Genomic DNA, 25492 nt, shown 5'->3' on the forward strand with positions numbered 1-25492 from the left:
GCAAACATGATGCCCATGGAGGCAACTGCAGCAAGAGAGAGAGTCCTTGTCGACCGTCTTCCCTGCCTCAAGACTCCCACTCAATAGTGGTGTACACTACATGGTCCACCTGACGACTGCTCTAGCTCAACACAAGGAGCCGAACCAGGCGACAAAAAAACAGAGTTGTGGATCATTCTTCAGCCGTTGCCTTTCAACATGGCCCGATGCCTGGTAGTTTCTCCCATTTTCCGTCAAAGGGCCATCTTGGCCCGGGGCTTGGCGGACCTCGGCGGCGTTTTGAAGGGGCTGGGAACCTCCCGGGACAGACCCCAAACTCCCACGGCAGGGTCGTCTACAGCATGGGTTCGACCCACGCGCTGGTGTGTCTTAGCGTGTTCAAGTGGACACCCATTGATACCACAGATACCCTACACCCAAGTCGGGCAAAGGCATTTTCCACCCAAGTAAATCAAAGAGCGAGAAAAGCATGCAGCTATTCTCAACAACCGCCGCTTCCTGTGCTCACTTGACCCTTCTCCTCCTTTCGTTCCATCCAGGCGTGCCCTTGTTTCCTGTTTCTGATTTGCGCTATATTGGAGCATCTTGATACCTGTTGAGGAAGGAGAGTTGCCAACCAGAGAGCTAGTTCGACCGGCCCTTTGATTGACGGTCCATGACGGACTACTTGAACTCCGTCTCCCCTTCTTCCTGCATACTGCATGCCTTTCTGTCATCTCTGCCTAGGGTATTCTTCACCCATCCCTCATTCATATCTGCCGCATATGCCTTACATATCTCCTGCATCCTTCTTTATCGCCGCAAGACAGAACAACATACTTGGTCGTTGTCATTATATCAGGGTCTTGACGTCTCCTATATTCACCGGTGCCTACGATCCGCGTCTTGACTCGCTCGCACACCTTATACCTTTCACCCTATCCATCTCAACATAGTGCTCTGTCCCGCCAGATACAAAGTACAACAAAAGATACAAAGTACAACAAAAGAGTTTGAAGCAATGGCTCCCGATCCTGAAGCGGGTAGCACACCACAAAAGGGCGGATGGCGGTTGTTTGGACGAAGTTCGACTAGGGAGCAGGACAACGCAGAGATCCCAGGGAGGGGAAGACTGCCAAAATGGAATATGGGCATTTTGAACGATAGAGAAACCATTGAAGTACCAGGTGGGTCTACCCAGGTGCATCATTCTGCATTTACATTAGTCCTAATCTCCTCCCAGGCTCGGTCCTACTACTGGCCGCGGACCATAACGAGCCCCTTGGCCTGCGGAACGCACCTGCGAGAACTTCCCATTCATCAATCCCAACCGCCGTTATTCGGCCTCCAGAACCCCCACAGGATGAAAAGAAGAAAACGAGTGACGGCAAAATCATTCTCGAACCTCAACCAGAAGAATCTGCCAATGACCCCCTCAACTGGCCAACATGGCGCAGAGATTCCGCCCTGCTCTCCCTGGGCCTCTTTTGCATGGTGGGCGGTGGCATGACCCCTCTCCTTGCTGCTGGCTTCACGGATGTGGCCAAAGAGTTTGATGTCAGCGTCTCGAGCGTATCACTCACGACAGGTCTCTACATGCTGGGCATGGGCCTTGGCTCCGTGATCTTCTCACCTACAGCTATCCTGTACGGTAAGAGGCCAGTGTACCTCTTTGGGGCTCTGTTGTTCGTCTTAACATCTGTATGGTGCGCCGTTTCCAAAAGCTTCGTGTCTTTGGTGCTTGGAAGAATCTTTCAGGGCATCGCTGTGAGTCCGGTTGAATGCCTTCCGTCCGCCACTATTGCCGAAATCTTCTTCCTCCACGAGCGAGCTTATCGAATTGGCATTTATACGCTGTTGCTTCTTGGCGGAAAGAATTTGGTTCCTCTGGTTAGCGCTGCCGTGATCGAGAGCCTGGGATGGCGCTGGACGTTTTGGTGAGTTTCTCGTTTCCAATGTCGGTACCGAGTGATTTGAAGTCTAACAAGTCACTTTAGGGTTGTTGCCATGGTTGTTGGTTTCTGCGGGTTTCTGCTGTTCCTGTTTGTCCCCGAGACGTTCTGGGACAGAGTGCCTCATCCAAGGAAAAAGTCCTCCAGACCAAACTTTTTCCGCCGCATGTCCTCGAAACAGCACATTCGGCGTTCGGACGCCGCAGGCGTCAGTGTGCCACCCAGCGCTCTACCCAGCGCTCGCCATAGTGAGGAAGGCCCGACTCCAGCACCGGCGGCTAACCATCGCCGAAACGTTCACGTTGGATTTGCTACCGACACCGAAGAGCATCATGCGCAAAAGGATAGGGAAGCCGCGACACGACAAGAAATCTCTGAGAAATCCGACGAGCTCCACGATCCGAGTGTCCCCATGACAGCAGGTATCCTCGCGGAAGATAGCCATGCTGCACGTCCCGAGCTTATCACTCAAGATCCTTCATCATCTGATAACTCGACAAAGCCCCATGTCTTCTACATGCCCGACAACATCGAGAAGCCAAAATCTCCTTACTCCTCAGAGAGGTTTGCCAGACAGGATCACCATGAAACGGATACCGAGTCCCAATCAGTGGCTAGCTCCCGCGCGGTGGGTAGCAGAGTTCCATATACTGCGGCCCTGCGTGATCAGCCCGCAAAGTCGTTTGTCCAGCAGCTCAAGCCCTTCCATGGTCGCTTGAACAAGGACAAATGGCACAAAGTAGCTATCCGGCCGCTCATTCTTTTCTCTTATCCAGCCGTCCTCTGGTCAGCCATCGTCTATGCATGCTCAGTCGGATGGCTTATTGTGATATCCGAGTCTGTGGCTGTCATCTACCGCGAAGGCCACTATGAATTCAATGCCCTGCAGACGGGTTTGGTTTATATCAGTCCCTTTGTCGGTGGTATTCTTGGCACGGCTGTGGCGGGCAAGGTATCGGATGTCATTGTGAAGGCGATGGCCAGGCGCAATGGTGGCCTCTATGAGCCAGAGTTCAGACTTGTCATGGCTTTACCTGTGGCCATCACCACGGTCATTGGCTTGATGGGTTTCGGCTGGTCCGCGCAGTTGGGGGACCACTGGATTGTGCCGACCGTCTTTTTTGGTGTTGTCTCGTTCGGATGCTCGCTTGGCTCAACAACCAGCATCACCTTTTGCGTCGACAGCTACAGACAGTATGCGGGTGAGGCCCTGGTCACGCTCAACTTCAGCAAGAACATTTTCCACGGTCTCGTCTTCAGCTTGTTTGTGACCGGCTGGCTCACGGACGACGGACCCAAGACTGTTTTTATCTGGATCGGAATCATTCAACTTATCCTGCTCTTTTTGACTATCCCGATGTACATCTACGGAAAGAGAGCGAGAATGTGGACGGTCCGGAAAAACTTTATGGAGAAGTTCTAGGTGAACTTCCGGAGAGTCAAATACACTTGAGGGCTATTGTCAAGGTAGACTATGGAAGCCTTGTGAGCGGTAACCTGTCACCGATTGGTGAGGTTAGTCATGAGTATGATTAATGATCATGTCAGGAAGGGAGTTATAAGGTGCATTCATTGATTTGGTTGGGATGCTTGTACGGATTTTGCATGATACCATCTTAGTAGCGTTTGCATATAGCAGTTTATGGACATTATTTACTCGACGTCTAGATGGGATCCTTAACTCCGTCAATGTTGGGCCTGCTTGTGTGACGCTAAATTTGTGCTACTCTTGATTAATCGTTTTTGAGCATGGCCCAACCGACTGGGACTTGTTTGCCGAGGATCTTTAATTACTTGCCGTAGTGTGAGAAGGTAACGGGAGTGTTGAAGAAACGGGTACAGTGACAGAACACCGCAGCGACGTGACATGCGTACTGTGTGCTAGTACTATACAGTACTAAGTCATGACCCCTCTATTTGCTCTCCTTCTTTTTTCCCCTTGCAAGCCCCACTAGAGGTATCTTTTGCATCACAGGTCTCGTCACACAAGCTCACGAGGCTCACCTTCCTCAACTTGATTCACTGCCATTGTACAACCCGACTCTTTCGGATAAGAACTTTTTGTCTTATCTTACCTGCGTTCATCCCATCACTCCCCTTCGTTTGTCTTCAAAACACTGGAAACCCCTCGTTTCGAACCCGGGCCAACCACAACATCACACTACCTACATATTTCTCTAGGGAGGCATACATGTTATTCTCGCATCAACATACCACCACATCGATACTCCCTTAATACTCACCTACCAATCGATTTTACTCACGTCTAACCTGAGCGGCTGGCTCAAAAAAAAAAAAGACATAAAATGACATCCAGAAATATCCCTCACCTCCTAGAGCCATACCTCGTGATTGAGCCGTCCCAGTCACAATCCCAAATCCTCCTAACAGGCATCCTCGGCGCCAACACCAACTGGCTCCTCCTCCGCTACCTGTACACCTTGCTCAAATCTTCTTCCACATCCAGATCCTCCCTCCCTTCACGCCCACCAGCAGCAGCAGTATCGCAACCCCAAGGCCAAAGACGTCTGGGCACCCGCATGCCGATAGCTGTCGAGCCGGAATTCGAGCTACGCACCTCTACCCCCGCACAACAACAAAATGGAGGAGATGCTGGTGATCAGGGTGAGAGTGGGAATGAAAGTGTGGGAGTGTTGCTGGTGAGCTTCCTCCGCGACTTTGCGTTTTGGAAGGAGAGCGCGGGCAGGTTGGGCCTTGATTTGGAGGGGTTGGGGAGGAGGGGGAAGTTGGGCTTTGTTGATGGACTTTGTGTGGGGGTTGGGTCTGGTTCTGATGGGGAGGGTGTTGTTGTTGGTGGCGGAGGAGGGCTTCCGGTGAGAAGACCTCCGGTGCCATTGGCGGCGACTGGGGGGTCAGCAGGAGCAACAGGAACAGTGCCGGGACGAGGACCACCACAAGTACCACGACCTGCTACAACAACAACAACGACCACCGGGGGATCATCGTCACAAGGACACGTCGAAGGAGAAAAGTGGAAGCGCTCTCTTCCCAGTTTGGCAGTGGCAGACGTGAGCAAGACGCTACACTCTGCTTTGAATGAGCTGTGCCAGAAGAACAAGAAGGTTGTGTTGGTTATTGACCAGCTCGACTTTTTGCTGGCTGCTACGTCGGATGGGAATGGGCTGGTTTCATCAGCTTTGCAGGATTTACTGTTGGATCTCAGAGAGGTAAGTCGCCGTCGTCCCATGAGGAGATATCTAGGCGAAATGAAATATTGGACGAAGAAACTGATGTTGAATAATATTAGAAATCACATGCTACGATACTCACGATGTCTGCCGACGACCCATTGATCGCTTCGCAGGTGACTACACTTGACAAGGATCACGCGTCGTTTGTGTTGTCACTGGCGCATGAAGCAGAGATGGTTGTGAGCCTCAGATTGCTTGATACTGGCATCGCGAAGGATGTGAGTGGTGTGGTCAGGATTACGCGTGGCGGAGACACTGGCGGCGAGAAACAGATAGAGGAGAAGGAGTATCTGTATCATGTCGGGGGAGATGGTGGTGTTCGGGTTTTCGAAAGGGGGCAATAAGTAGCTGGTGAACATCAGGCCTGATATTGAAATTGATGATCATCACACATCACGTCATATTTGACATTCGTAGTCCTCCCAAATGTCCAGATGCTCGAGTGAAAAACGGAACTGGAATTGAAGAGTAGTAAAACTTGCTCGACCGGGCGACACTCAGCCCACCACCTAGTCTGAGAGCTTGCTTGTCCGCGGGGAGACTTTGCTGTTTCCACTTCAGCAAAAAGACGTTACGCCATTGTATCTCATGGCCATGTTTGCTTCTTGCATGTCAAGAATGCTTTTGAAGACCAAGTTCCCGCGCGCGCGCAAAATGAAACCTCGTGCACCTTTTGCCCGTTGATGTGATGTAGCAGCAGCAAAAAGCGAGTTTAGGTCCGATCCGGAGATAATCCCAGTCCCTGGTTACACCGCGCCCGCCAAAGAAAACGATCCCGTCCCACTTGTCCCACTTCGCCGCCGCCAGTTCACGTTAATCGACCCGAGAAAACCGAAAATCCAACCCAGTTCGCTCGTTTAAGCAGCGACGGGACCCTTGGAGCCCTTGGGGACACCGGTCTGGAAGCCGTTCTTGAACTTGCGAGAGACGGTGCTGAGGTAACGGAGGCGACCAGTGCCGGTGGTCTTTCTGCGCTTGGCCTTCTCAGACCAGTTGTCTGTATTGCACACCCTGTTGTCAGCATCCTGACACTTGCGCCCAAGATCCGGGGGAACCCCTTTGGTAGGCGCCCCCTCGAGGATGATAAAGAGTCCAACGTACACTTGCGGGTCTTGGCGGCAGGGTAGCCGCAAGAAGCGCAGACCTTCTTCTGGTTGTGGAGCGAACGGCGACTGGTGAATCGATTGTCAATCTCTTGTTCTCTTGTAGCGGCCGGACGTCGTTGATAGTTCTCGTTCATCTTCGCGGCCGTCGACCCATATATTCTCCTTCCTCAATCGGTTTCGGATTCGTGTCGACTTACCCGCAACGTCTGCAAAGACCGTGGGTCTTGGTGTGGCTGCATGGAGAGTTAGTTACCCTTATTCGACAGTGTCCAAGCCGTATGGGTCCTCAACATACCGCTTGCCAAAGCTCGAAGTTCCCTTAGCTGTTTGCGACCGTGTCAGCCCATCGTGTTCCAGCCATATTGCATCCTCCTATAGCTGTCGTGCATAATTTCGTCTTCGAGCCGTATATCGTCCAGTTTACAGTCGCTCAGTGCAACATTTCGACCGGATCGTAAATTTGGTCGTTGGCGAGTGGTCGATCAAAAATGGTATCGGGATACGTCGTGTGTCTGCAGGATCAGGGAAAACCTACTCATTTTGGCGGTTGCTGTATTCAAGCAAAATCAGTATGACCGTAAGGAACCGACTGTTTGGGGTGGAGCGGAAATACCTTCGTCGTCGTCACCGGGCGGAGCGTTGTCGTGAGTTGGATGATTCTCTCAAGTAGGGGATCGCGAAATTTTGGGAATGTGCGGCAAGCCAGATTTCCCGCTTAGGGCTGCCGCGTCTCCCGCCACTTGTGGCTGAGTGCTGTGGCTTGCGCTACAGGTTGGGCGTACATCACTGCACTGTGCACTACTTAGCGTTCCGCCCACCCCGTTCCTCTTAGCGGACCCACAATTTCCATGCCGGACAGGCCCACTCGAGACTTCAGTCATCCAAATTCCATGGCAGCACCGCAGCGATGAAGCAACTAATGAAGCATCAGTTTTACAAGATAGTTTGTTGCTTCAGGCTGTATGGCAGTGGATGGCTGTACGGAGTTGATAACCAATGAATACACCTACAAATCACTTTCAAGGGACCACAGCGACCTTAGGAAAACAGGCTCTTGTATTATCTCAGTGCTCAGACAAGGTACGTCACTACCAACCTCTGAGCAAGAACGAAGACGGAAGGGTGATCTGAGTGCTGAGATAACTAACTCTGGTAACTGAAATAAGCAGGACAATACAGAAAAACATGCTCAAATGAATTGGATAAGATGCAGGTTTGGTATACTCATCAGTTAACGGAAAGTCGAAAGTCGAAACACTACATGCATCTCTTATCACGCAAAGTTTTATAGTGGGATGATTCAAATTCCGAACTACGCCGTTTTGATTGAGAAAAAAAAATACTAGCTACAACGTTTCTGACGCTTTGAGCATTGTTCGGACACTCAGGGACCGTAGTAAACGCTTAAACAGATGCCAACTCCGAATTTCATTTAAATCTTGAGCTTGCTGAACTCCTCCAGAGTGCGTTGGTAGTTCTCCTTTGCCGCTTGGGCATCGGCCAGCTTCTGCTTCTCAGACTCCTGGACAGCCTCGCTGACCTTCTCGAAACCATCCTTAGACAGAAGCTCCTGTTGCTTCTTGATGGTGAGATCAGTCTTCTGCAACTTGGTGGTGATCTTCTTGATCTCGGCATCGATGTCGCTAATGCTACCGCCAACCTGGAGAAGGACGGTGATCTCGGCATTGATGACATAGACGGCGCAGCCTCTTGGCAGCTCCTCATCAGCGCCCAAGACGTTGACCTCCTTAACACCCTTGCCGCAGAGTGTCCTGATGGCGGCGAGCTGAGCACTAACAGTAGCAAGGCTGTCCGCAGTAGTAGCCTTGATGAACGCTCTGCCATCCGACTTGATGTTATAGTCGGCAGCCAGGGAGCGGATGCCGCCGGCGCACTTGAGACCAAGCTCATAGTCCTCAGCTTCGGTCGCAAACTCGAGCTGAGACTCAAAGGCAGGGTAGGGAGCAAGCATGATGGTCTCGCCATCGCCCTGCTTGCGAGGAAGACGCTGCCAGAGCTCCTCAGTAATGTAGGGCATGATGGGGTGGAGAAGGCGCAGCGCCACATCAAGGGCATGGTACAGTGTCTGTTGCACGCTCTGCTGCTCCTCGGGGGTACCGTCGCTAAGGATACCCTTGCTGTTCTCGATGAAGACGTCGCAGAGCTCGTCATAGAAGAACTGGTAGGCCACCTTGGTGGCTCTGGAGAACTCGCGGGCCTCAAGAGCCTCATTCATGCCCTTAACAGCCACGTTCATGCGGTGAAGGATCCACTTCTCGGGAACGGAGAAGTTGGCGGTGTCAAGTTCACCCTTGGGCATAAAGTCCTGAGGAAGCTTACCAAGGACGTACTTGCTGGCTTGCCAAATCTTGTTGCAGAATCTGCGGTAAGCGTGCATAACCCTGATGTCGAAGTTGATATCGCCACCGCCAGTGGTGTAGGAGAGAAGGGTGAAACGCATGGCGTCCGCGCCGCACTCGGGAATACCGCCGGGGAAGGCAGTCTTTTGGTATTTGGTGGCTCTGGCGACTTCCTCCTCCTTCAGGTTACCGACCAGCAGCTTTGCGTGGAGATCCTCTAGTTCAATACCGCGAATGATGTCAAGAGGGTCAATGACGTTGCCCAAAGACTTGCTCATTTTCCTGCCCTCGGAATCACGAATCAGACTGTGGCAGTACACCTCAGTGAACGGTACCTCTCCGGTCATCTTGAGACTGAGCATAATCATACGGCTGACCCAGAAGAACAAAATATCCCAGCCGGTTTCGAGCATGCTGGTAGGGAAGAACTTCTTGAAATCGAGGTTCTCAGTGTTGGGCCAGCCAAGAATGGCCATAGGCCAAAGTCCGGAGCTGAACCAGGTATCGAGACAGTCGGGGTCCTGCTCAAGAGTGAACTTGCGGCCGGCGAACTTGGCCTCAGCCTTTGCCTGAGCCTCCTCCTGTGTCCTGCCGACCACCCATTCGGACTTCTCGTTCTCACGTTGGCCCTCCTCACCCTCAAAGATGACGCGGTAAGCAGGAATGCGATGGCCCCACCAGAGCTGACGGGAAATACACCAATCCTGGATATCAGCAAGCCACCTCTTGTAGGACTTAGTAGCACTCTCGGGGGAGATCTTGACCTTGCCCTCCTCGACAACTTGGAGCGCAGCTTCACCCATCTCCTTCATGCGAACCCACCATTGCTCGGTCATCATGGGCTCAATAACGTCCTTAGACTTCTCACAAAGGGGAATCTTCATTGGGTTGGGTTCCTTCTTAACGAAGAGTCCAAGCTTGGTCAGTTCCTCCACAACAGTGTAACGGGCGTCGAAGCGCTTCTGTCCCTTAAAAGGGCCGGCATTGTCGTTGAGGGTTCCGTTCTCGTTCAGAATATTGATGAACTCGAGGTTGTGACGCTGACCAAGCTGGTAATCGTTGAAATCGTGGGCCGGGGTCAACTTGACAGCACCTGTACCGAACTCCTTATCAACGTAGTTGTCGGTGACAATGGGAAGGAGACGGTCAACAAAGGGGTGGCGGGCGAACTTGCCGACAAGATGGGTGTAGCGGGGATCCTCCGGGTTGACGGCAATACCGGTATCGCCAAGCATGGTTTCGGGACGGGTGGTGGCAACCTCGATCGTCTCCTCAGAACCGTCGATCTGGTACTTGAAGTGTGTAAGGACACCGAACTCGACCTTCTTGTCGTAACCGGGAACGTCGAGAAGTGTACGGCCGGTAATCTCCTTGGTCTCGACCTCCAAACCACTGAGCGCGGTGTTCAAGTGGGTGCACCAGTTCACCAAGCGGTTAGACCTATAGATGAGGCCCTCGTCATGAAGACGGCAGAAAGTCTCCATGGTGGCAGCGGTGAGGTTCTTATCCATGGTGAAAGCCTCGCGGCTCCAGTCCATCGAGCCGCCCATAAGCTTCTGGGCATTGTTGATGCGCTGATGGTATTCACCCTTCCACTCCCAGACGAGGTCTGTGAACTTCTCACGGCCAAGTTCTTGACGGATCTTCTTCTCCTTCTTCCAGAGCATCTTCTCGACGACGGACTGGGTCGAAATACCGGCATGGTCGCAACCGGGCACCCACAAGGTCTCATAGCCCTTCATGCGGTACCAGCGAATCAAAGTATCTTGCAGGGAGTTGGCGAGAGCATGGCCGCAGTGGAGAGCGCCGGTAACGTTCGGAGGTGGCAGAGGGATGACGAACTTGCCAGCCGAGGGTTTCCTGCAGCTTTCGGGCTTGAAGTAGCCGGCCTTCTCCCACCATTGATACCATGCCGCCTCGACGGCGCTGGGGTTGTATGCAGAGAAGTGAGGGTGCTCAAAAGATTGGATGACCTTCTTCTCGCCAGCGGGGGTGCTATCTTCGTAAGGAGGCAGGGCAGGAGTTTTCTCCTTCTTCTCTTTGGGTGCGGACTGAGCAGCAGGCTGCTTCGCTTTGGCGGCGGCTTGCTTAGCGGCGAATTTGGCGGCCTTGTCGGCCTTGGCCTTCTCCTTCTTGTCTACAAGAGCAAAGAAACAGGTGTAAGTTGGTGGCCACAATTGCACATAGGAGAGTTCAGATCCACGAGGCTCACGAACCGTTCTTCTTCGGGGCAGGGGCACCAGGCGCGTCTTGCGCAGCCGGCGCAGCGGCAGGCGCGGCAGCAGGTTGATCTTCTCCCGGCATGATGACTTTCTTGTTGTTGCTGTAAGTCGAATACGGTCGAGGAACAGGAAGTACGCGGGTCGACGTGATTTTAAGCAATGAATGCCTTCTCGAGCTTCCAATTGCCAATCGCCACAACGAAAGCGGCATCCAGAGGACGATAAGGGTCAATGGGCAGCTGAAGGGTTGATTGTTATAGGCGGGCCGTCAGGCTGACAGGAATTTCTGCGGCCGCCCTTCGGAGGGGCAGACGGACTAGGCCGGCCGGAAGCCATGGCCATGAGTCAAAAGATTTCCCACGCACGGGCCCCACTGTACCTGTCAGCCCGCGTACACTACATACGTACAAGTGTTTGAGGGGTACCTGGTCACAGAGGCCAAGCCCCTCTCCCCACCCTCCATCAGGGTGCTCCCTTCACCTTATGGGAAGTACCACCATAGCGTCGAGTTTAATTCCATCTTCCGACTTCGATACATGGAACCTACCTTACCTAGAAGTATTTCGTCGATATAAGGGAAGGGATGCACGAGTCACTGTACGCTAAGTACCTAGCTATTGCCTGTTGGCTTGTTTAGACTCACCAACAGTTGGCTTACATTCGGGTGGCCTCAGTATCTGGCGACCGTTCGAGTCATTTCGTGATTCCTGGTGAAAACTGAACGGGAGACCCAGAATCGATCTTTCCCAGTCATATTTCTTGTAGCGTTTTGTAGTCCCTCGAGGACTCTTGAGTTCTTCTCAACTCAGCTTTCAACGATGTTGGAAGGGTTAAGATATCTTTGAGCTTTTTTTTAGAGGTTTTGAGGTTGCTATACCTAAGCAAGACCGGAAGACTCGACACCTACCATCCTTAAGAAACAATTTGTGGAGCTTGTGTCAGAAAGCTCGAGCGGGCATCCCGACATCTGGCTAGGTATGGAGAATATGTCACATGTCACTCGGGAACGCAAAAACGCGCGGAGCCTGAGATGTGACGGCGCGTGTACATGTTGAGTCTTCCAGAAAGGAATATTTATCAGTGACTCCCCTTCTTTCATCCACACCATTCACATACAGTAGGTGTGTGCCCGAAATTCTTACAGACCCAAAAGGGCCCGTGTGATCTCTTCGAAGCTGTGGAGTGAGTGCCTTGGGTGCTCGTCTCGATGACGAGCGGTTGCTCCCACAGCGGCATTGCTCGAAGAGGACTAGGTTACAGCAAGCTTGGTGGGAGATCTGGGGAGAACCCATGTGATATCCGCCTGCTAAGGTTAAATTGGACCCTTGTAAGCTCCAGTTGGTGCCCACCAGGGACATCGTGGCACGGCAAAGCACAACGTCAGGCGGGCAGCTTCAGCCCGACAGCGCAGAACTCGGTCCCCTCGCAATGGAATGGAGGCCCAGCCATGCTCTGCTGCCATTCCTGCCAACGTTTGAAGCCAGCCAGTTCCATTGTCCACGGCAGGTTCGTTAGGTGCGAGGGCATCTGCCAGCAGCACCTGGCAACCCGAAGCGCGCTCCCCTCCACCCCGCTCCCCCAACGAAACTCATCTGTGACGGAATTGGTCGTCAAGTCGGGGCCAGTGGGTGAGCCTCACACACCCTCGTCTACCCTCGCCAGCGCAGGATAGTCCCGTCGGATCCAAGTCATCCTCTGATCCTATGGTCAATCGCTCCCTCATCACGCTGCGCTTGGCCCTACCGGTGGTGTGATTACTCGCGGCACGCCCCATCGCTCCTGAGCTGTATACTCCATCCGGTCGTCATCTCCAAACCGCTAATGCCTTGAACTTCGCTTTCCGATTTTCAATTTATTTGAATCCCAACCCCTTCTCCCCAGCTTCAACCCCCTCTTCGTTTCTTCCCCCCTGCGACTCAATACCGTGAACTTCACTCACCGTCCTTTCCTCGACAATTCTGCCCTTTCGTTCGGGCAATCAGCGTCTATCATCTTCCCCCGAATCGAGTAACGCCGATATCCCCGCAACTCGAGCCACCGACGACATAGTAGTGTATACGAATGATTGGGCCCACCGCCACAGACGGCTCGAGCAGCAGCTGGTCCCCATAATCGAAGATTCCAGAGCGCATCGAAACGCCCGCTCCACCAACTTGATACATTGATTTGGCTGCCAGCTTTAGGAGGCGTTTCCGGCGTATATCAGGTGCACGCGGTGATCAGCCGCTCCTGATCCCACGATGCGTACTCCACGAGTTGCCATATTGGTCCTCTTCTTCTCTGCCTCGGTGTTCCTCTTCTGTCGTGCCGTAGCGTCATCCCGCCGCGCGAGCCCAGCAGTTTCGCATCTCGCACCTGAAACGTCCGGGTTGCGATCCTTCTTCTCGTTTAGAGCCCCGTTTACGCTGTTTCCTCCCAATGCAGCCATCAGTCTCTTTGACGACAACAGCACCTTTTTCCCGGCACGGCCTGCGATATTCGGGCCACCACTCCCGAAAGACGGGCTTAGTGGGCAACTTTGGGCGGGGAGTGGGTTTACAGATGACAATCTCCAAGATGGGCAGGGTGAAGGCGAGCTTGGTTGTAGTGATTTGGTGGGGTGGGAGGGTGCGCCGGGCCGGCTGTCTATCAAGATGCCGAAACAATCACCAACAAGAGACACGACCGACAGTACCACGTTCGATCACAAAAGGTTCAAGCGGAGCAACAGTGTAGACGGTTCTGCGGCTGATCACGAGACCATCTCGAGAACACACTCAAGCAAGCTGAACGTGGAAACGGTGGCCGATGATGGGACGGATGATTATCTACATCAAGGATTTCGAACAGATAAAAATGCTTTCGTCGACCCTCCCACAACCTCGAGCTCAGGCCATGCAGACATCCAGTCGATCCAAGAGACAGCCGAGATAACTGGCAAGATTGTGCTATTGAGCCGAGGTGGTTGCGGATTCCTCGAAAAGGTCAAATGGGCACAGCGGCGTGGAGCGATTGCACTCATCGTTGGTGATAACCAGAAGGGCGGGCCACTGATTCAAATGTCCGCACGCGGGAATGTTGATAACGTTACTATCCCATCTGTTTTTACCTCGAGAACTACCGCCCACCTCTTATCCTCTTTGATGCAACCAGGAAGTTTCCTTCAGGATATTCTCGATGAGAGCGGTTATCCGATTTCAAACGTCCAGCATTCTGGCAAGACCAAGAAAAGAAAATCGCCTAAATGGTCCGCAAAGCACGCCAGATCTACACCTGAAACCAACTCCAAACGACAGTTGACCAAGGTAACAGGTCCTCAGGGAAGCGTGTCAGACAGTGGTACTCAATCCAGCCCTTCGCACAGAAGCTGGATTTCGCAGCTCTTTCATCGGGGCCCTGTCAGTGACAGCGCGACTGATAAAAGCCGGCCTCCAAGCAGCGGCTCTTTGGATTGGATCATAGTGGACGACTGGAGTGATGAAAAAGATAAAGTGATCAAAACCGGTCTTGACAAGACTTCCAGGAGCATTGGCGATAACTCTGCCTTGGCTTCGGACTCTGGCAGAATCCCTGAAGATGGTTTCCAGATTGGAGTTCAAGACTGGCGCGACCCTGATTTGGCTTCCTCTTCGCCCAAGAACAGCGCATCATCTGTTCGCCACGGTGGTGATGATTCCGCCGGTGATGAGCAAGGGGCTGGTACCTCCGGTGCTTCCTCCAAGCAGCCCGGCAAGACTAGCCAAAGTGATACGAACGGACCGCAAGGAGGCAGCATTACTCCTGGCAGCGGCCGGTACGACCGCGAGGTCTTAGCAGGCTCGCAGTCTGGACAACGGAGCTCCGACTCATCTTCAGGTTCCTCGGGTGGGTTGATGTCCAAGATATTTGGCGAGGACGACGGCGAAGATTTCCCTCCGTATGAGATACCGTCTTTCTACGCCGAGAAATCATCGCCGCCAGCTGCAATTAACCGGGCGGGAAATCGAGAAGGGCTATGGATTACTATAACACCCACAAGCGGTGCCAGTCCGTTTTTCGACACCCTTCTTGTTCTGGTAATAAGCCCTCTTATTACTTTGACAGTTGTATACGCTCTTCTTATACTTCGCGCCAAAATCCGTAGACGGAGATGGAGAGCCCCGAAATCCGTTGTGGAACGTCTTCCGGTACGGACTTACCATACTGTTCCTCGTTCGCCAAGTCAATCGTCGAGGGTGCCATCTCCCAGCGGTGCCTCAACCCCTACGACTCCGTTACTACAAGGGCCATCTAGATCTCGACCAAGGTCTCGTACAACGACAGGAGTCCCTGAACCCGCGGACTTGTTGAGGGTAGATAGTGCCCTGCAAGCGGCGAGGGTGCCGGCTCACGAGAAAGGAACCACTCGCGCTAGCCAGTGGAAGAAGTACATGGGACGGCAGAGGGAGTGTGCCATTTGCTTGGAGGAATACGTGGATGGAGTTAGCAGGGTAATGAGTTTGCCCTGCGGTCATGAGTTCCATGCGGAATGCATGTAAGTGACATCCCCCAATGCCCCTGAGCATTCAGAATTGTCGGGATGCTGACAATACAACAGAACGCCCTGGCTCACCACTAGGCGTCGCACATGCCCTATCTGTAAAGGCGATGTTGTCAGGTCTTTGGCACGAGGGTCTTCGTCTACCCCGCGCTACGAGCCATACCGCGATGATGATAGTGAGGAGGAGGATGGCGGTCAGGCTTCTGGGTCTGGAGACAACATGTTTAGATCCGAGTCCCCGGCGAGGAACACTGATGTTGAGCAAGGAAGAGCTGCGGCTTCAGCTCCTGAGAGAGGGCGAGGCGGTTTCGATATTGGCGATGGGTGGTTCAGCGCCTTGTCGAACAGTCTCGGGACTAGGCCGACATTTCTAAGCCGAAGGACAGACCACGAGTGAGCTTCAGCATGCGCATTGATAGAAGGAGATACCTCGGGAGATGGTCATAGCATACGGGTTTGGTTGAGACTCGAATCGCAGCGGTTCAAGCTGCAGGAATATTCATTCTTTTGTTACACCGCATTTTACGCAGACAGGGACCATTTGCGGACATCAGGTACAGACAAGCGTTGGAAGTAGTTCGCGAACTCGGGACGCAATGTCCTCCACGTTCGCTAATTGGTGCAACCAGGCAGATTGGTATTATGGACTTGTTCACTGTCAGTCTGATCCGCGTTACAGTTTGTGTACGCAGATAAAGTTGGAGAGCAATGGTGTTGTGAATGCCTCTTGCGGCGTCCTGCACAAGTCTATGAAGGTATTGAGCGGCCGTTGACCATCACAAGCACTGAATGTAAAATGTACCGTGAGTGATACAGTAATGTGCCCTGTAAAGCCAGACTCAATAAATGCTAGGAATTTCCGTGCCCGAAGTATTTTAGTATGGCTTGGCCTGCTGACTGCTAAACCTGCAGAAGGGCACCACGGAACAGAATCGAACAGGGGCATGGAAGTGCGAGACAAGAACCTACGAATATCACCCAAAAGTCAAAGCTGCCTGAAACAAAAGAGGAACCGACGCTAGACGGGTATGAATTTCCTCTAGACTTTTGCGCTCGTTTTCACGTCGTGATGGTGAGAGGAAGGGGGGCCGGGGGGAAGAGGGTTAGGGTGTGAGTACTTTCTCACACCTTAACCATCCCCGCCTGGCCGAAGCAGAATGTTTATGTACACACATCCCTCGCGATTTCCGTCTGAACAGCAAACACCAAACAAACTGGTCTTCCTTTTGTTAATGGAATGTGAAGATGGGATGGAACATCATGTGCGAAATTCTGCTCATTTGATCTGTTTGTATTCGTTTGCGCGATCTCCATCGAAAACCAAACCACGTCGCTCCTTCTCCGTCACCCTCGAATCGCACGTCCTTCATTCATCTATCTGCCTTGCCGGCCCTCACGATCTAATTCTAACCTTCACTTGCGATACAATAATCACTCGATAGTTAGTAACTCAATACCACTTTTCTTTCCGAGACTAACACCACTTTCTCGGTTTTGTCTATTCCTCCTCGATTATCTGCCCATGGTAAGGCACGGCGCCCGTCGTCCTTCTCATCCATTGTTTCTCACATTTCGACCATGGCACGCTATCTCACGCCGGCCAAGATTGGCCTCCTAGCTCTGATTGAGCTTTATGTCGAAGAAACGGTACCTAACGACGCGATCATTCCGGTCCTGAGCTTCCTCACCTCTCACATCCTCGACAGCGATTTGCAAAGCACGATGACAACTACGCCAGGCGCAGCAAACCGGTGGCAGAGAGCTGAGCGTAGCATCGGACTGGTCGTTTCCATCAAAGATTTTGAGGACCTCTTACTTCCCTTTCCGGCGGTCGATCGACTGCCCGGCCGTCGTCTGTGGGACAGGTTTTTGGAGAAGCTGTGGGGCATCGATTCTCTCGATGCATTGCAAACATTCTTCTCCCGTCAGCCACGAGTGTTGACGCGAACTAGAGAAGAGCTGCGGCAGATGACAGAGCTTGGAGAGGAACTGCCGTCCGGGATACTTTTGGCGCGGAACTCGCCCTTGGGAGCTTTCGTAAGGAAGGCGGTGTTGGAGTTCACGAGGCTACAGTTTCATCACTCGGCGGAGCTATGGAAGGCGTTCGTCAAGTACCGCCAGCCTACGGTTTCCTACTGGAGAAGACGGAATCCTCAGTGCGGGAGACTCAGTTTCGACTCGGTATTGATGGAGAGCCAGCATGAATGGGGATCTTTCACAGATGGAATTGCTGTGACGGCATACGGTGGCTTGCTCATGGATGAAGAAGACGGCGCGCTACCGGTCAGCACAGACGACATCGAAAGCCTCCTTGAGTTCCAGATCGATCAGATACAGAGTATGTTATCCCTTCGTCACCAGCATGGAGATGACCCTTCTAACAACAAGCAGAGTATGGCGCAAGAGTACCCGCAGAAATCAAGGCCAAGTTCCACGCCATGTTGAGAGACAGCCACGTCGTTCCGAGTCTGTCCCATTATCTCAAGTAAGCCTTCACTCTCCCCCCTATCTCCTCCTCCCAAAAAAGAGAGAAAAAAAAAAAAAAAAAAAAAAAAAAAAGAAAAAGAAAAACCAAACTGGCAGCTCGCGAACGGATGTTGACGTCTACAGCTTCTCAGATGCTTGGAGATCCGGTGATTATCCATCAGCGTTTGACTACTTGCACAGATACTTCGACTACACCATGCAGAACCGCGACCGTCTTTTCTACCACTACGCCCTCATGAACCTGGCAATCGTACAGTCGGACTTTGGCTGCCATAAGGAGGCAATGGCAACCATGCTCGAGACCATTTCCACCGCTCGAGAGAACAAGGACAACACTTGTCTTAACTTCTGTCTCAACTGGTTCTATCATTTTGGCCGAGCACACCCAGATCTCGTCCAGGATCTCGAGGCCAACAGCATGATCGGGAGCGGTAAGGAAGCTCTCGCCTTCCTCCGAGCGAAAGCCAAAGAAACCGGCATGCTCGTGCTCCGGAGTTCCGCCCTCCTTAGCGAAGCCAAGCTCAACATGGCCAACGGCGAAAGCATTGCCGGCGCCATGGAACACCTCGTGCGCAGTTCACATATCATCGTCGAAAGAAACATGAAGAGCCTCATCGGCTCGCAACTATCCGTCACCACCTCGCTCTGGGACCGACTCGGCATCTCCTACCTCTCCACCATGACCAGTGAGGTCTTTTTGCGCGTCCACGCCCCAAGCGCTTGCTTCGACGACGAGCTCAAGATGGTCTGCCGGCTAGCCGGCACCTTCGCCGGCAAGGGCAAGTACAACGAAGCCTTCGCCAAGCTCGAGGACGGCATCGACAAGAACTTGCTCCGCGCCGCCAAGCCTAACCAGTACTGGCACCTCTACCGCGGGCTTGTCAAGCTGCGGCGCGACCTGCACCACAACGACCTCGACACGGCCGAGACGCTGCTCGCGCAGCTGCTGCAGATCGGCTCCGAGGAGCTCGATCCAGATGTGGTGTTCATTATCGACTCGCTGCACATCGAGGCACTGATCCGGCGCAAGGACTTTGACGCCGCGTACGAAAAGATCGAGCGGCTGATCGCCAAGTTTCGTGATGACCACCGGGACTTGTCTCTGCGTATTCGGCTACTGCTGGCTAAGGCGCACCTCTTTGACTGCATGGGCAGACCGGAAAGGGGGTTCTCAATCACCATGCGCGCGGCGAGCCTTGCGTGGCGTGCGCGGCTGCTCACCCTTCTCTGGCAGGCGGTTGGCGCTCTGGCCAACATACTGAATGCGATGGGCGAGTTCACTGCCGCTGTGCAGCTAGTAGAAGCAGTGCTGCCGCGCTCGATGGAGTCGGAGAATGCTTTCAACACAGGCATACTGTATAGTATCCTGGCGGATGCCAGGATGGGACAGGCTGGAAAAGCTGCAAAGGCCAGGCAGGCGATGACGACGACGGGAGAAACAACAGGAGCGGCGGCGAGCTTGATGAGCAACAAAAAAATCGACCTCTTTACGAAGGCACACGAGGCGCTGGAGTGTGCGTTCAACCACTTCTCTGCGGCGGAAGATCTGGAGAAGCAGTGCGAGACGTTGGCGAAGAGGGCGACGCTAATGAAAGTGCTGGGGGATCATGCTCGAGCGGAGGAGTATGCGGCGCGGTATATGGCATTGAAGAGGCAGAGCTCGTCGGGCGAGCATTCTAGTGTATGGTCGACAGATACAGGTACGCCATAATATGGTTTGGGTGGGGCTCAGTAAAGCTCCGGTCGGACGTTTTTATGGAGCAGTTCGGTTGTAATGACTTGATGAGGAATGGAGAATATTGTCGCTGGCCATAGAGGTTGATGTTTGATTTCATCGAACATGGCGCGGATGTGTGCCCCTTGTTTTGTGTCTTTATACCCCTGGTAGAAATGGAAGGAAGCTATGAAGGCTCACTGCACTTTGTCTCATGGAGATCCCCAGCAATAGCAGTAGAACACTGTTTTCGTCCTGCACATGGGCTTCCATCAAGAATAAGATCATATGGATGTCAATGCGAGCCTTTACAAAGGCTGATATCAGAATACAAATAAATTGATATGATGATTGCGGATCAGTAGACGTGGTGGTGCCTCTAGCACTCGTCCTGTTCTTTCTTTTCCACACTTCATTCACAGTCCCATGCCACCTGCTCTCACTACACGCTAGCTGTCCCAATTCTCTTTGCTTTCCAATGATCCAGGGATGATGCCAGTCTAGCAAGCAAGAGCACAGATGGTGCTTGTGAAGCTCGCATCAACAAGCCACTTACGTGACCTTGTCGCGGTTGTGGTAGTTGACAGACTCGTTCCAGCTAAACAGAGTTGGTATCGGTCAGTAGTTGTTGCCATAGAATGAGGCTCCTTCGATGGGGCGGGCTCGACACGCTCAAAGCTCCTTCGTTCAGAAAGGCCATGCAGAGATGCCCGCCGGTTGTGCGAGCTTCGGATGGGTTAAACGTACAAGAGAGTCTTGTCACCATCGCCCCAGGGGTAGTTGCGGGTGCGGATGTTCTGGTAGGGGTACTCGGTGCGCTCCTCAAGGGGAGGGAGGTGGGACCAGTGCTCCCAGTGCTCGTTGTAGAGGGTGTAGGCGTTGTATCCGGCGAGGGCGAGGGCAGGGGGAATGCCGCTGGGAGAAAGGGTGAGTTTCGTTAGCTTATTGTGTTCCATTCCCCTTTTCTGTCCCCCACTCAATCAAGCATTCCGTAGATGTTGACTGTTGATCCCCTTCGTCTTCTCGGCGGTGCACGTCGGCTATGACGTTGGTGTCATGCGCTCGTCGTTGAAGGCGGGCTCCGATCGGAGCTCGATGGAGCTTCATTTGAGCTAGCTGAAGTTCCAATTCCTTCAGAGTCCGAGGGGTCCATCCGGGAAAAACCACGCAGCGGGGATTTGGGGGGTGGGAGGAAATGCGCATACTAGAGAGAGATCTTGCGCCAGAGCTCTATATGGCGACTCCCGGTTAGCATTTCCCGTCCATCGATAATCGGGGTCGGCAATTGACAAGGGCGGGTGGTGGATTAGTGCGCACCGGTGGTCTCAGCGGCGTGCTGCTTGACGGCCTCACGCTCGCGGACGAAGGCGTTCTTGCCGGACTCGTTGGCAGGGGTGCTGGCGAAGCGGCGCTGGACGGTCTGGCGGACCGCGGGGGCGCGAAGGTTGGCGGCGAGGCGCGCGAAGAACATCTGGCGTTGGGCGAACATGGTTTCCGTATTCGTTGTGGTCGACTACAGGTGGTTCGGAGGAGGACTGGTAACGAGGTGGATGCGGAATCAGCAGCAAAGGTTGTAGCAAGCTGGCCCCACTCTTTTCCTCCTGCGCTTGGCGGCTTCTCGTGACTCCGGGTGCGAACTGAGTGAGGTCAGAGACCGATCAGCTCATTGCTCAGTTCGACCTCGGGTGCGTGCGTGGGTTGCGGCTGCTCATGGGGTGTGGCTGGAGTGCACAGACAGTCGAAATCAAGCCACAGTGCCAAGTGCACGTTCCCGTTGAAAGCTTGAGTTGCGCGAGCAGTCGGAATGACGAAAGCAGCTGCCTGTCAGGTGACTTCGTGTGTGGACCGCCCAATTCACCTGCGTAATTCAACCGCACGAGCCAATCGTTCGTTTGTGGACGCCGCGAACTACTTGGCGATGGCTTGGCAGCTAGTGACATCGTTGGTCGTTTGCCGCAAGGTGTGGCAAACTCCAAGAGACTGGGAATATCGATCGATGTAGCGACGTGAGGGAAAGATCAATTGTTCCCGAGACCTGAAGCTCTTGCTCATGCGAAGCCGAACATCGAAGACGTCAGCCCATGTCCCTCTGCTTCTCGTGTGGCCATTGCAATTACAAGCGCCGCATCCGGCGACCGAAGTGACTTTGTTGTGCTATAAACCTGGTAGATCTAGAGAGCTACCTTAGCATCAGTAAAGGAATATCTGAAAATGGGGTTACGGATCACGACGTGGAATGGTGAGATCCTCTTGCGCGTTTTTGCTGCGTTTTGCCTGGTCTAACTCAAACCAATGTGTAGTCAATGGTATCAGGTCGGTCCTAACACGACAAGCCGTCCCTATGAACCAGCTCTGACCCTGCTTCAAGAAACCCATTCAGTTACCAGCCATGGCGGGAGAACCGCACGTTTCAGGTGGGATCAAGTTCCCTATTCAAAAGCCCTATCTGGCCGGATGCTCTAACACAGTGAAGGCCATGTTCGACACCTTGGACGCCGACATTGTGGTCATACAGGAAACCAAGATTCAGCGGAAGGATTTGAGAGACGACATGGTCCTCGTCCCTGGCTGGGATGTGTACTTCAACTTACCCACGTACAAGAAGGGCTACTCGGGAGTTGCAATCTACACTCGTTCCTCGAAATGTTGCCCGATACGCGCCGAAGAAGGCATTACTGGCGTTCTGTGTCCGCCGAACTCGTCCACAAAGTTTCGCGACTTGCCTGCTGATCAGCAGATTGGTGGCTATCCCACTCCCGGCCAACTCTCCAGCGACATAGACGAAGCTCAACTTGACTCCGAAGGAAGGTGTGTCATCTTGGAGTTCCCTGCCTTTGTTCTTATCGGTGTATACAGCCCGGCCACGCGAGACGAGACCAGGATCGAGTTCCGTCAGGCCTTCATCGACGCCATGGATGCCAGAGTTCGTAACCTTGTCTCCTTGGGGAAAGAGGTGTTTCTCTGCGGCGACCTCAACATCATCCGAAACGAGATGGATACCGCTGGTCTACCAGAACAATTGAAAAAGGAGGCCATGACACTCGACCAGTTCATCTCGACCCCTTCGCGCCGGTTCTTGAACCAAATTGTTTTCGGTGGCCGAGTGATTGGTGAGCCAGACGAAGGGCGAGAGAAGCCTGTGCTGTGGGATCTCTGCAGAGAGTTCCATCCAAAGCGTCCAGGCATGTACACGTGCTGGGAAACAAGGAAGAACGCGAGGCCTGGAAATTTTGGTAGTCGGATTGATTATGTTCTGTGTAGCTCTGGAATCAAGGACTGGTTTGTCGACGCCAACATCCAAGAAGGCCTTCTAGGGTCAGACCACTGCCCCGTCTATGCCACCATTAGCGACAGTGTTCGCAGAGATGGTGTCATCATTCCAATCACAGACATAATGAATCCAGAAGGCATGTTCAAGAATGGCCAACGCCAACGTGAATGGTCTCAGAAGGATTGTCTGCCTACCTCCGCCAGGCTCATTCCCGAGTTTGATCGACGGCAGAGCATCAAGGACATGTTCGTCAAAAAGAAAACGCCGTCCAACACGCCCAAGTCAGCCACCCCAGCAGCCGACAGCCAAGATATTTCCGATTCTCCCAACACATCTTCCATCACGGTGAATGCCACTACTGTACTACAGGGGACCGCCAGCTCCGCATCATCGCCTAGGCAGTGGTTATCTCAGTCAACTGCAACCGACCCAGCGTTGTCGCAAACATCCCCCGTTCCAAAACGACGAGCTGAGCAGCCTGCGCCGTATACCAGGCCACCGAAGAAAGCCAAGGCTGCCCTCGCCAAGCAGCCATCCTCGAAAACTGGGCCAGGCCCATCGCAAAGTACACTCATGGGCTTTATCAAAGCGAAGACTCCAACTCCAACCGTCAACCCAGACGAACGACATGGCCCAATAAATGGAAACAACCATTCTCCCGTAACGGCAGCCGAAACAGCATTGCGAAACGAACCATTTACAGCGAAAGGAAGCCAACCAAAGCAAGCTTTCGAAGCCGGCAATGTCGAAGAATGGGACGGAAACGCTGTCGAACACAAGACCAACTCGACAACATATGGAGAAAACAGCACTGCCATGGAGGACGAAGGCAAAGGAAAAACAATCTTCGACCCTATCCAGAACAAAGTGTCCTGGTCCAAGCTGTTGGGCAAGAGGGTCGTTCCGAAGTGTGAGCACGGCGAGGATTGCCAGAGCTTAGTGACCAAGAAGCCGGGGATCAACTGTGGTAGGTGGTGCTGTTGTTTTCCGCCTGTTTCTTTTTGCTTGCCCTCCTTTCTCCCACCCCCACTCTCCCCTCCTCCTGAAACAGTCTGATGACCTCACGCTGACACTCCTTGATTCGCATCTCGTTGCAGGCAGATCCTTCTACATGTGTGCTCGACCCCTCGGGCCGTCTGGCAACAAAGAGACGGGCACGGAGTTCCGATGCAAGACGTTTATATGGAGCAGTGACTGGAGTGGGCGGCAGTAGGTGGCCTTGGCTTGTATCGGATAATATTGCAATGGAAAGGCGATCTTGGGTCAGATGCTCTCGTCGGCTGAGGCGGCGCAAACCTTCTTTTTGCCCGAGGTAACAGAAAGGAGGCTACTATCGACATGGAAGAGGCGCCCGTGGTCAAGAGAGGACGCAGTAATTGGGGGAATGGCGGTGGAGGCGCTGCAAATGATGATAATGAGGGATACACCAAGCTTCAATCTTTGATTCTGCTGGTGATTAAATGCGCTTGTCTATTTCGTGATAACACATAATCGAATCATCCCAAAGTCAATGTCCTTCTGCTTTTCCACAGCTACTCAGCTGCCTCACGTTTTGTAGTTGCGGGATGGGCCGGGGTCCTCTACTGGTGATACTCCGGAATGCTTGACGTCTCACTTGGTCCCCTTACCGCACGACGTGGGAAGCAGACAAAGCAGCGAAGCCAACCGCCGGAAAAACAAGACAGTTTGTAGCACAGCGGAGACAAGTAAGCAAAGCAAACGTTGTCAAGCGAATGAATGTTCCACAGGCATACGAACGAAGAAATTGGTTTTCTTTTAAATGCTTTTTTTTTTTCTAAGTAATCTACCTGTGCTCCCTTGTAGACGAGCGAAATAGGCTCCGGAGACTTTGATGAACGTACCATGATGCGCCAGTCACCCCACGCTCCGATATGCTAGCAACAAAGGAAAAGAAACCATAGAATGAGACCAGAAACCGACCCCCTTGGATATCACTGACCTTGCGCCATGCAAAAGCAAACCAGACCTGTCCCTCCCTAATGCGAAGAAAAAGACTAAAGCCGACCTATTATGCCCTCCGCCATGTGACTTGTGTAGTACCCTGAGATACCTTTTACCGAACCGAACCGAGATGCAAATGAGATGTGCACTATGCTGCTTCCTCCTGGAAAAAAAAGACTGTCGACTGTTGAGTCCCTTCTGACCGACCCAGTGCATATGTCGCACCGCCCATTTTCCCTTCTGCTAAGATCCCTTTACCGTGAACGGTGAGATGACGAAGAAGAAAACTGACGCCCAAAGTATGGATGGGTTAGTGCCGATGAGACAGCGCCGACTGTCGAGGAAGATGTGTGCTTGCTGTGACTCTGACAAAGAACAAATAAGGAAATGCGAACCATGAGAAAAAGAAACCGAGACCGTTGTTGCTTGCTGTATCCATGCCGGTGTCAAAGTCTTGTCGTCGTATGCAGGAGTCTGAAAACCAAACCCGAGAAGGGTGGGGCAAGTGACTCTGCAGTGATGTCAAGACTGAGGTCCAGCTGCTGATTGAAATGGCTGATAGAACAGACGGACCAAGACTGAAACTGATGCTGAGCTGCGCTGATGGAATGTGCCAAGAGAATGAAGCTGTCCACTGCCGGCGAGCACGCCCTAGTGTGCTGTGATTTGAGGACGGGACTCCCTACTCGTAGGATTGACGAGAGATTGAACAGAGAGCCATCGACTTAT

At 53.0% G+C, this 25492-nt stretch overlaps 8 protein-coding genes across 11 annotated transcripts; 5 read left to right on the forward strand and 3 right to left on the reverse strand.

The window, feature by feature from the left end:
- Nucleotides 1-462: 462 nt before the first annotated feature.
- NCU01968 (MFS transporter) lies at nucleotides 463-3604 on the forward strand. The gene is made up of 3 exons (XM_959239.3): nucleotides 463-1166; nucleotides 1223-1916; nucleotides 1977-3604. The coding sequence occupies exons 1-3, from the start codon at nucleotides 1001-1003 to the stop codon at nucleotides 3352-3354; spliced, it is 2238 nt and encodes a 745-aa protein (XP_964332.2). The 5' UTR covers nucleotides 463-1000; the 3' UTR covers nucleotides 3355-3604.
- A 278-nt stretch (nucleotides 3605-3882) lies between these two features.
- On the forward strand, nucleotides 3883-5545 carry NCU01967 (hypothetical protein). Its single transcript, XM_959238.3, has 2 exons — nucleotides 3883-5119; nucleotides 5200-5545. The coding sequence occupies exons 1-2, from the start codon at nucleotides 4238-4240 to the stop codon at nucleotides 5485-5487; spliced, it is 1170 nt and encodes a 389-aa protein (XP_964331.1). The 5' UTR covers nucleotides 3883-4237; the 3' UTR covers nucleotides 5488-5545.
- Nucleotides 5316-6931, reverse strand: NCU01966. 2 transcript variants are annotated; one of them, XM_011394613.1, is made up of 6 exons: nucleotides 6863-6931; nucleotides 6785-6799; nucleotides 6545-6572; nucleotides 6447-6482; nucleotides 6245-6315; nucleotides 5316-6140 (listed from the first exon to the last, which is right to left on the reverse strand). In XM_011394613.1, exons 2-6 carry the CDS (start codon nucleotides 6786-6788, stop codon nucleotides 6001-6003), a joined length of 279 nt encoding a protein of 92 aa, XP_011392915.1. In that variant the 5' UTR covers nucleotides 6789-6799; nucleotides 6863-6931; the 3' UTR covers nucleotides 5316-6000. The 2 variants fall into 2 exon arrangements, with proteins under 2 accessions (XP_011392915.1, XP_011392914.1); XM_011394612.1 differs by having other exon boundaries at nucleotides 5482-6140; nucleotides 6785-6909.
- Nucleotides 6932-7290: 359 nt separating this feature from the next.
- On the reverse strand, nucleotides 7291-11183 carry cyt-20 (cytochrome-20). Its single transcript, XM_959236.3, has 2 exons — nucleotides 10826-11183; nucleotides 7291-10746 (listed from the first exon to the last, which is right to left on the reverse strand). Exons 1-2 carry the CDS (start codon nucleotides 11040-11042, stop codon nucleotides 7682-7684), a joined length of 3282 nt encoding a protein of 1093 aa, XP_964329.3. The 5' UTR covers nucleotides 11043-11183; the 3' UTR covers nucleotides 7291-7681.
- A 921-nt stretch (nucleotides 11184-12104) lies between these two features.
- Nucleotides 12105-16140, forward strand: NCU01964 (RING-9 protein). Its single transcript, XM_959235.3, has 2 exons — nucleotides 12105-15323; nucleotides 15387-16140. The coding sequence occupies exons 1-2, from the start codon at nucleotides 13072-13074 to the stop codon at nucleotides 15724-15726; spliced, it is 2592 nt and encodes an 863-aa protein (XP_964328.2). The 5' UTR covers nucleotides 12105-13071; the 3' UTR covers nucleotides 15727-16140.
- A 363-nt stretch (nucleotides 16141-16503) lies between these two features.
- On the forward strand, nucleotides 16504-19789 carry eat-6 (encodes anonymous transcript-6). The gene is made up of 3 exons (XM_959234.2): nucleotides 16504-17667; nucleotides 17721-17814; nucleotides 17940-19789. Exons 1-3 carry the CDS (start codon nucleotides 16908-16910, stop codon nucleotides 19525-19527), a joined length of 2442 nt encoding a protein of 813 aa, XP_964327.2. The 5' UTR covers nucleotides 16504-16907; the 3' UTR covers nucleotides 19528-19789.
- eat-5 (encodes anonymous transcript-5) lies at nucleotides 19515-21215 on the reverse strand. Of its 2 annotated transcripts, XM_011394611.1 has the most exons (4): nucleotides 20848-21215; nucleotides 20736-20760; nucleotides 20278-20445; nucleotides 19515-20128 (listed from the first exon to the last, which is right to left on the reverse strand). In XM_011394611.1, exons 1-4 carry the CDS (start codon nucleotides 21017-21019, stop codon nucleotides 20083-20085), a joined length of 411 nt encoding a protein of 136 aa, XP_011392913.1. In that variant the 5' UTR covers nucleotides 21020-21215; the 3' UTR covers nucleotides 19515-20082. The 2 variants fall into 2 exon arrangements, with proteins under 2 accessions (XP_011392913.1, XP_011392912.1); XM_011394610.1 differs by having other exon boundaries at nucleotides 19798-20128; nucleotides 20736-21043.
- A 270-nt stretch (nucleotides 21216-21485) lies between these two features.
- On the forward strand, nucleotides 21486-24322 carry NCU01961. Of its 2 annotated transcripts, XM_011394609.1 has the most exons (5): nucleotides 21486-21769; nucleotides 21831-21843; nucleotides 21899-21944; nucleotides 22004-23768; nucleotides 23899-24322. In XM_011394609.1, the coding sequence occupies exons 1-5, from the start codon at nucleotides 21742-21744 to the stop codon at nucleotides 24012-24014; spliced, it is 1968 nt and encodes a 655-aa protein (XP_011392911.1). In that variant the 5' UTR covers nucleotides 21486-21741; the 3' UTR covers nucleotides 24015-24322. The 2 variants fall into 2 exon arrangements, with proteins under 2 accessions (XP_011392911.1, XP_011392910.1); XM_011394608.1 differs by having other exon boundaries at nucleotides 21589-21769; nucleotides 21831-21944.
- The last annotated feature ends 1170 nt before the right edge of the window (nucleotides 24323-25492 follow it).

The sequence above is a fragment of the Neurospora crassa genome, linkage group I, assembly GCF_000182925.2.
Source record: "Neurospora crassa OR74A linkage group I, whole genome shotgun sequence".
Classification (NCBI taxonomy): domain Eukaryota; kingdom Fungi; phylum Ascomycota; class Sordariomycetes; order Sordariales; family Sordariaceae; genus Neurospora; species Neurospora crassa.

Bases quoted from the DNA above. Each gene is read 5' to 3' on its own strand.
- NCU01968 (XM_959239.3), top strand. From the start codon at position 1,001: ATGGCTCCCGATCCTGAAGCGGGTAGCACACCACAAAAGGGCGGATGG. The intron at 1,167-1,222 runs GTGGGTCTACCC...ATCTCCTCCCAG, and splicing joins AGAAACCATTGAAGTACCAG to GCTCGGTCCTACTACTGGCC. The intron at 1,917-1,976 runs GTGAGTTTCTCG...AAGTCACTTTAG, and splicing joins GGATGGCGCTGGACGTTTTG to GGTTGTTGCCATGGTTGTTG.
- NCU01967 (XM_959238.3), top strand. From the start codon at position 4,238: ATGACATCCAGAAATATCCCTCACCTCCTAGAGCCATACCTCGTGATT. The intron at 5,120-5,199 runs GTAAGTCGCCGT...GAATAATATTAG, and splicing joins TACTGTTGGATCTCAGAGAG to AAATCACATGCTACGATACT.
- NCU01966 (XM_011394613.1), bottom strand. The intron at 6,483-6,544 runs GTATGTTGAGGA...CTCTCCATGCAG, and splicing joins ACTTCGAGCTTTGGCAAGCG to CCACACCAAGACCCACGGTC. The intron at 6,141-6,244 runs GTACGTTGGACT...TGTGCAATACAG, and splicing joins TGCCGCCAAGACCCGCAAGT to ACAACTGGTCTGAGAAGGCC.
- cyt-20 (XM_959236.3), bottom strand. From the start codon at position 11,042: ATGCCGCTTTCGTTGTGGCGATTGGCAATTGGAAGCTCGAGAAGGCAT. The intron at 10,747-10,825 runs GTTCGTGAGCCT...TTGCTCTTGTAG, and splicing joins CCCTGCCCCGAAGAAGAACG to ACAAGAAGGAGAAGGCCAAG.
- NCU01964 (XM_959235.3), top strand. From the start codon at position 13,072: ATGCGTACTCCACGAGTTGCCATATTGGTCCTCTTCTTCTCTGCCTCG. The intron at 15,324-15,386 runs GTAAGTGACATC...ACAATACAACAG, and splicing joins GAGTTCCATGCGGAATGCAT to AACGCCCTGGCTCACCACTA.
- eat-6 (XM_959234.2), top strand. From the start codon at position 16,908: ATGGCACGCTATCTCACGCCGGCCAAGATTGGCCTCCTAGCTCTGATT. The intron at 17,668-17,720 runs GTATGTTATCCC...AACAACAAGCAG, and splicing joins CCAGATCGATCAGATACAGA to AGTATGGCGCAAGAGTACCC. The intron at 17,815-17,939 runs GTAAGCCTTCAC...TGACGTCTACAG, and splicing joins AGTCTGTCCCATTATCTCAA to CTTCTCAGATGCTTGGAGAT.
- eat-5 (XM_011394611.1), bottom strand. From the start codon at position 21,019: ATGTTCGCCCAACGCCAGATGTTCTTCGCGCGCCTCGCCGCCAACCTT. The intron at 20,761-20,847 runs GTGCGCACTAAT...GTCGCCATATAG, and splicing joins GCACGCCGCTGAGACCACCG to AGCTCTGGCGCAAGATCTCT. The intron at 20,129-20,277 runs GTACGTTTAACC...AACTCTGTTTAG, and splicing joins GATGGTGACAAGACTCTCTT to CTGGAACGAGTCTGTCAACT.
- NCU01961 (XM_011394609.1), top strand. From the start codon at position 21,742: ATGGGGTTACGGATCACGACGTGGAATG. The intron at 21,945-22,003 runs GTGGGATCAAGT...AACACAGTGAAG, and splicing joins GGGAGAACCGCACGTTTCAG to GCCATGTTCGACACCTTGGA. The intron at 23,769-23,898 runs GTAGGTGGTGCT...ATCTCGTTGCAG, and splicing joins GAAGCCGGGGATCAACTGTG to GCAGATCCTTCTACATGTGT.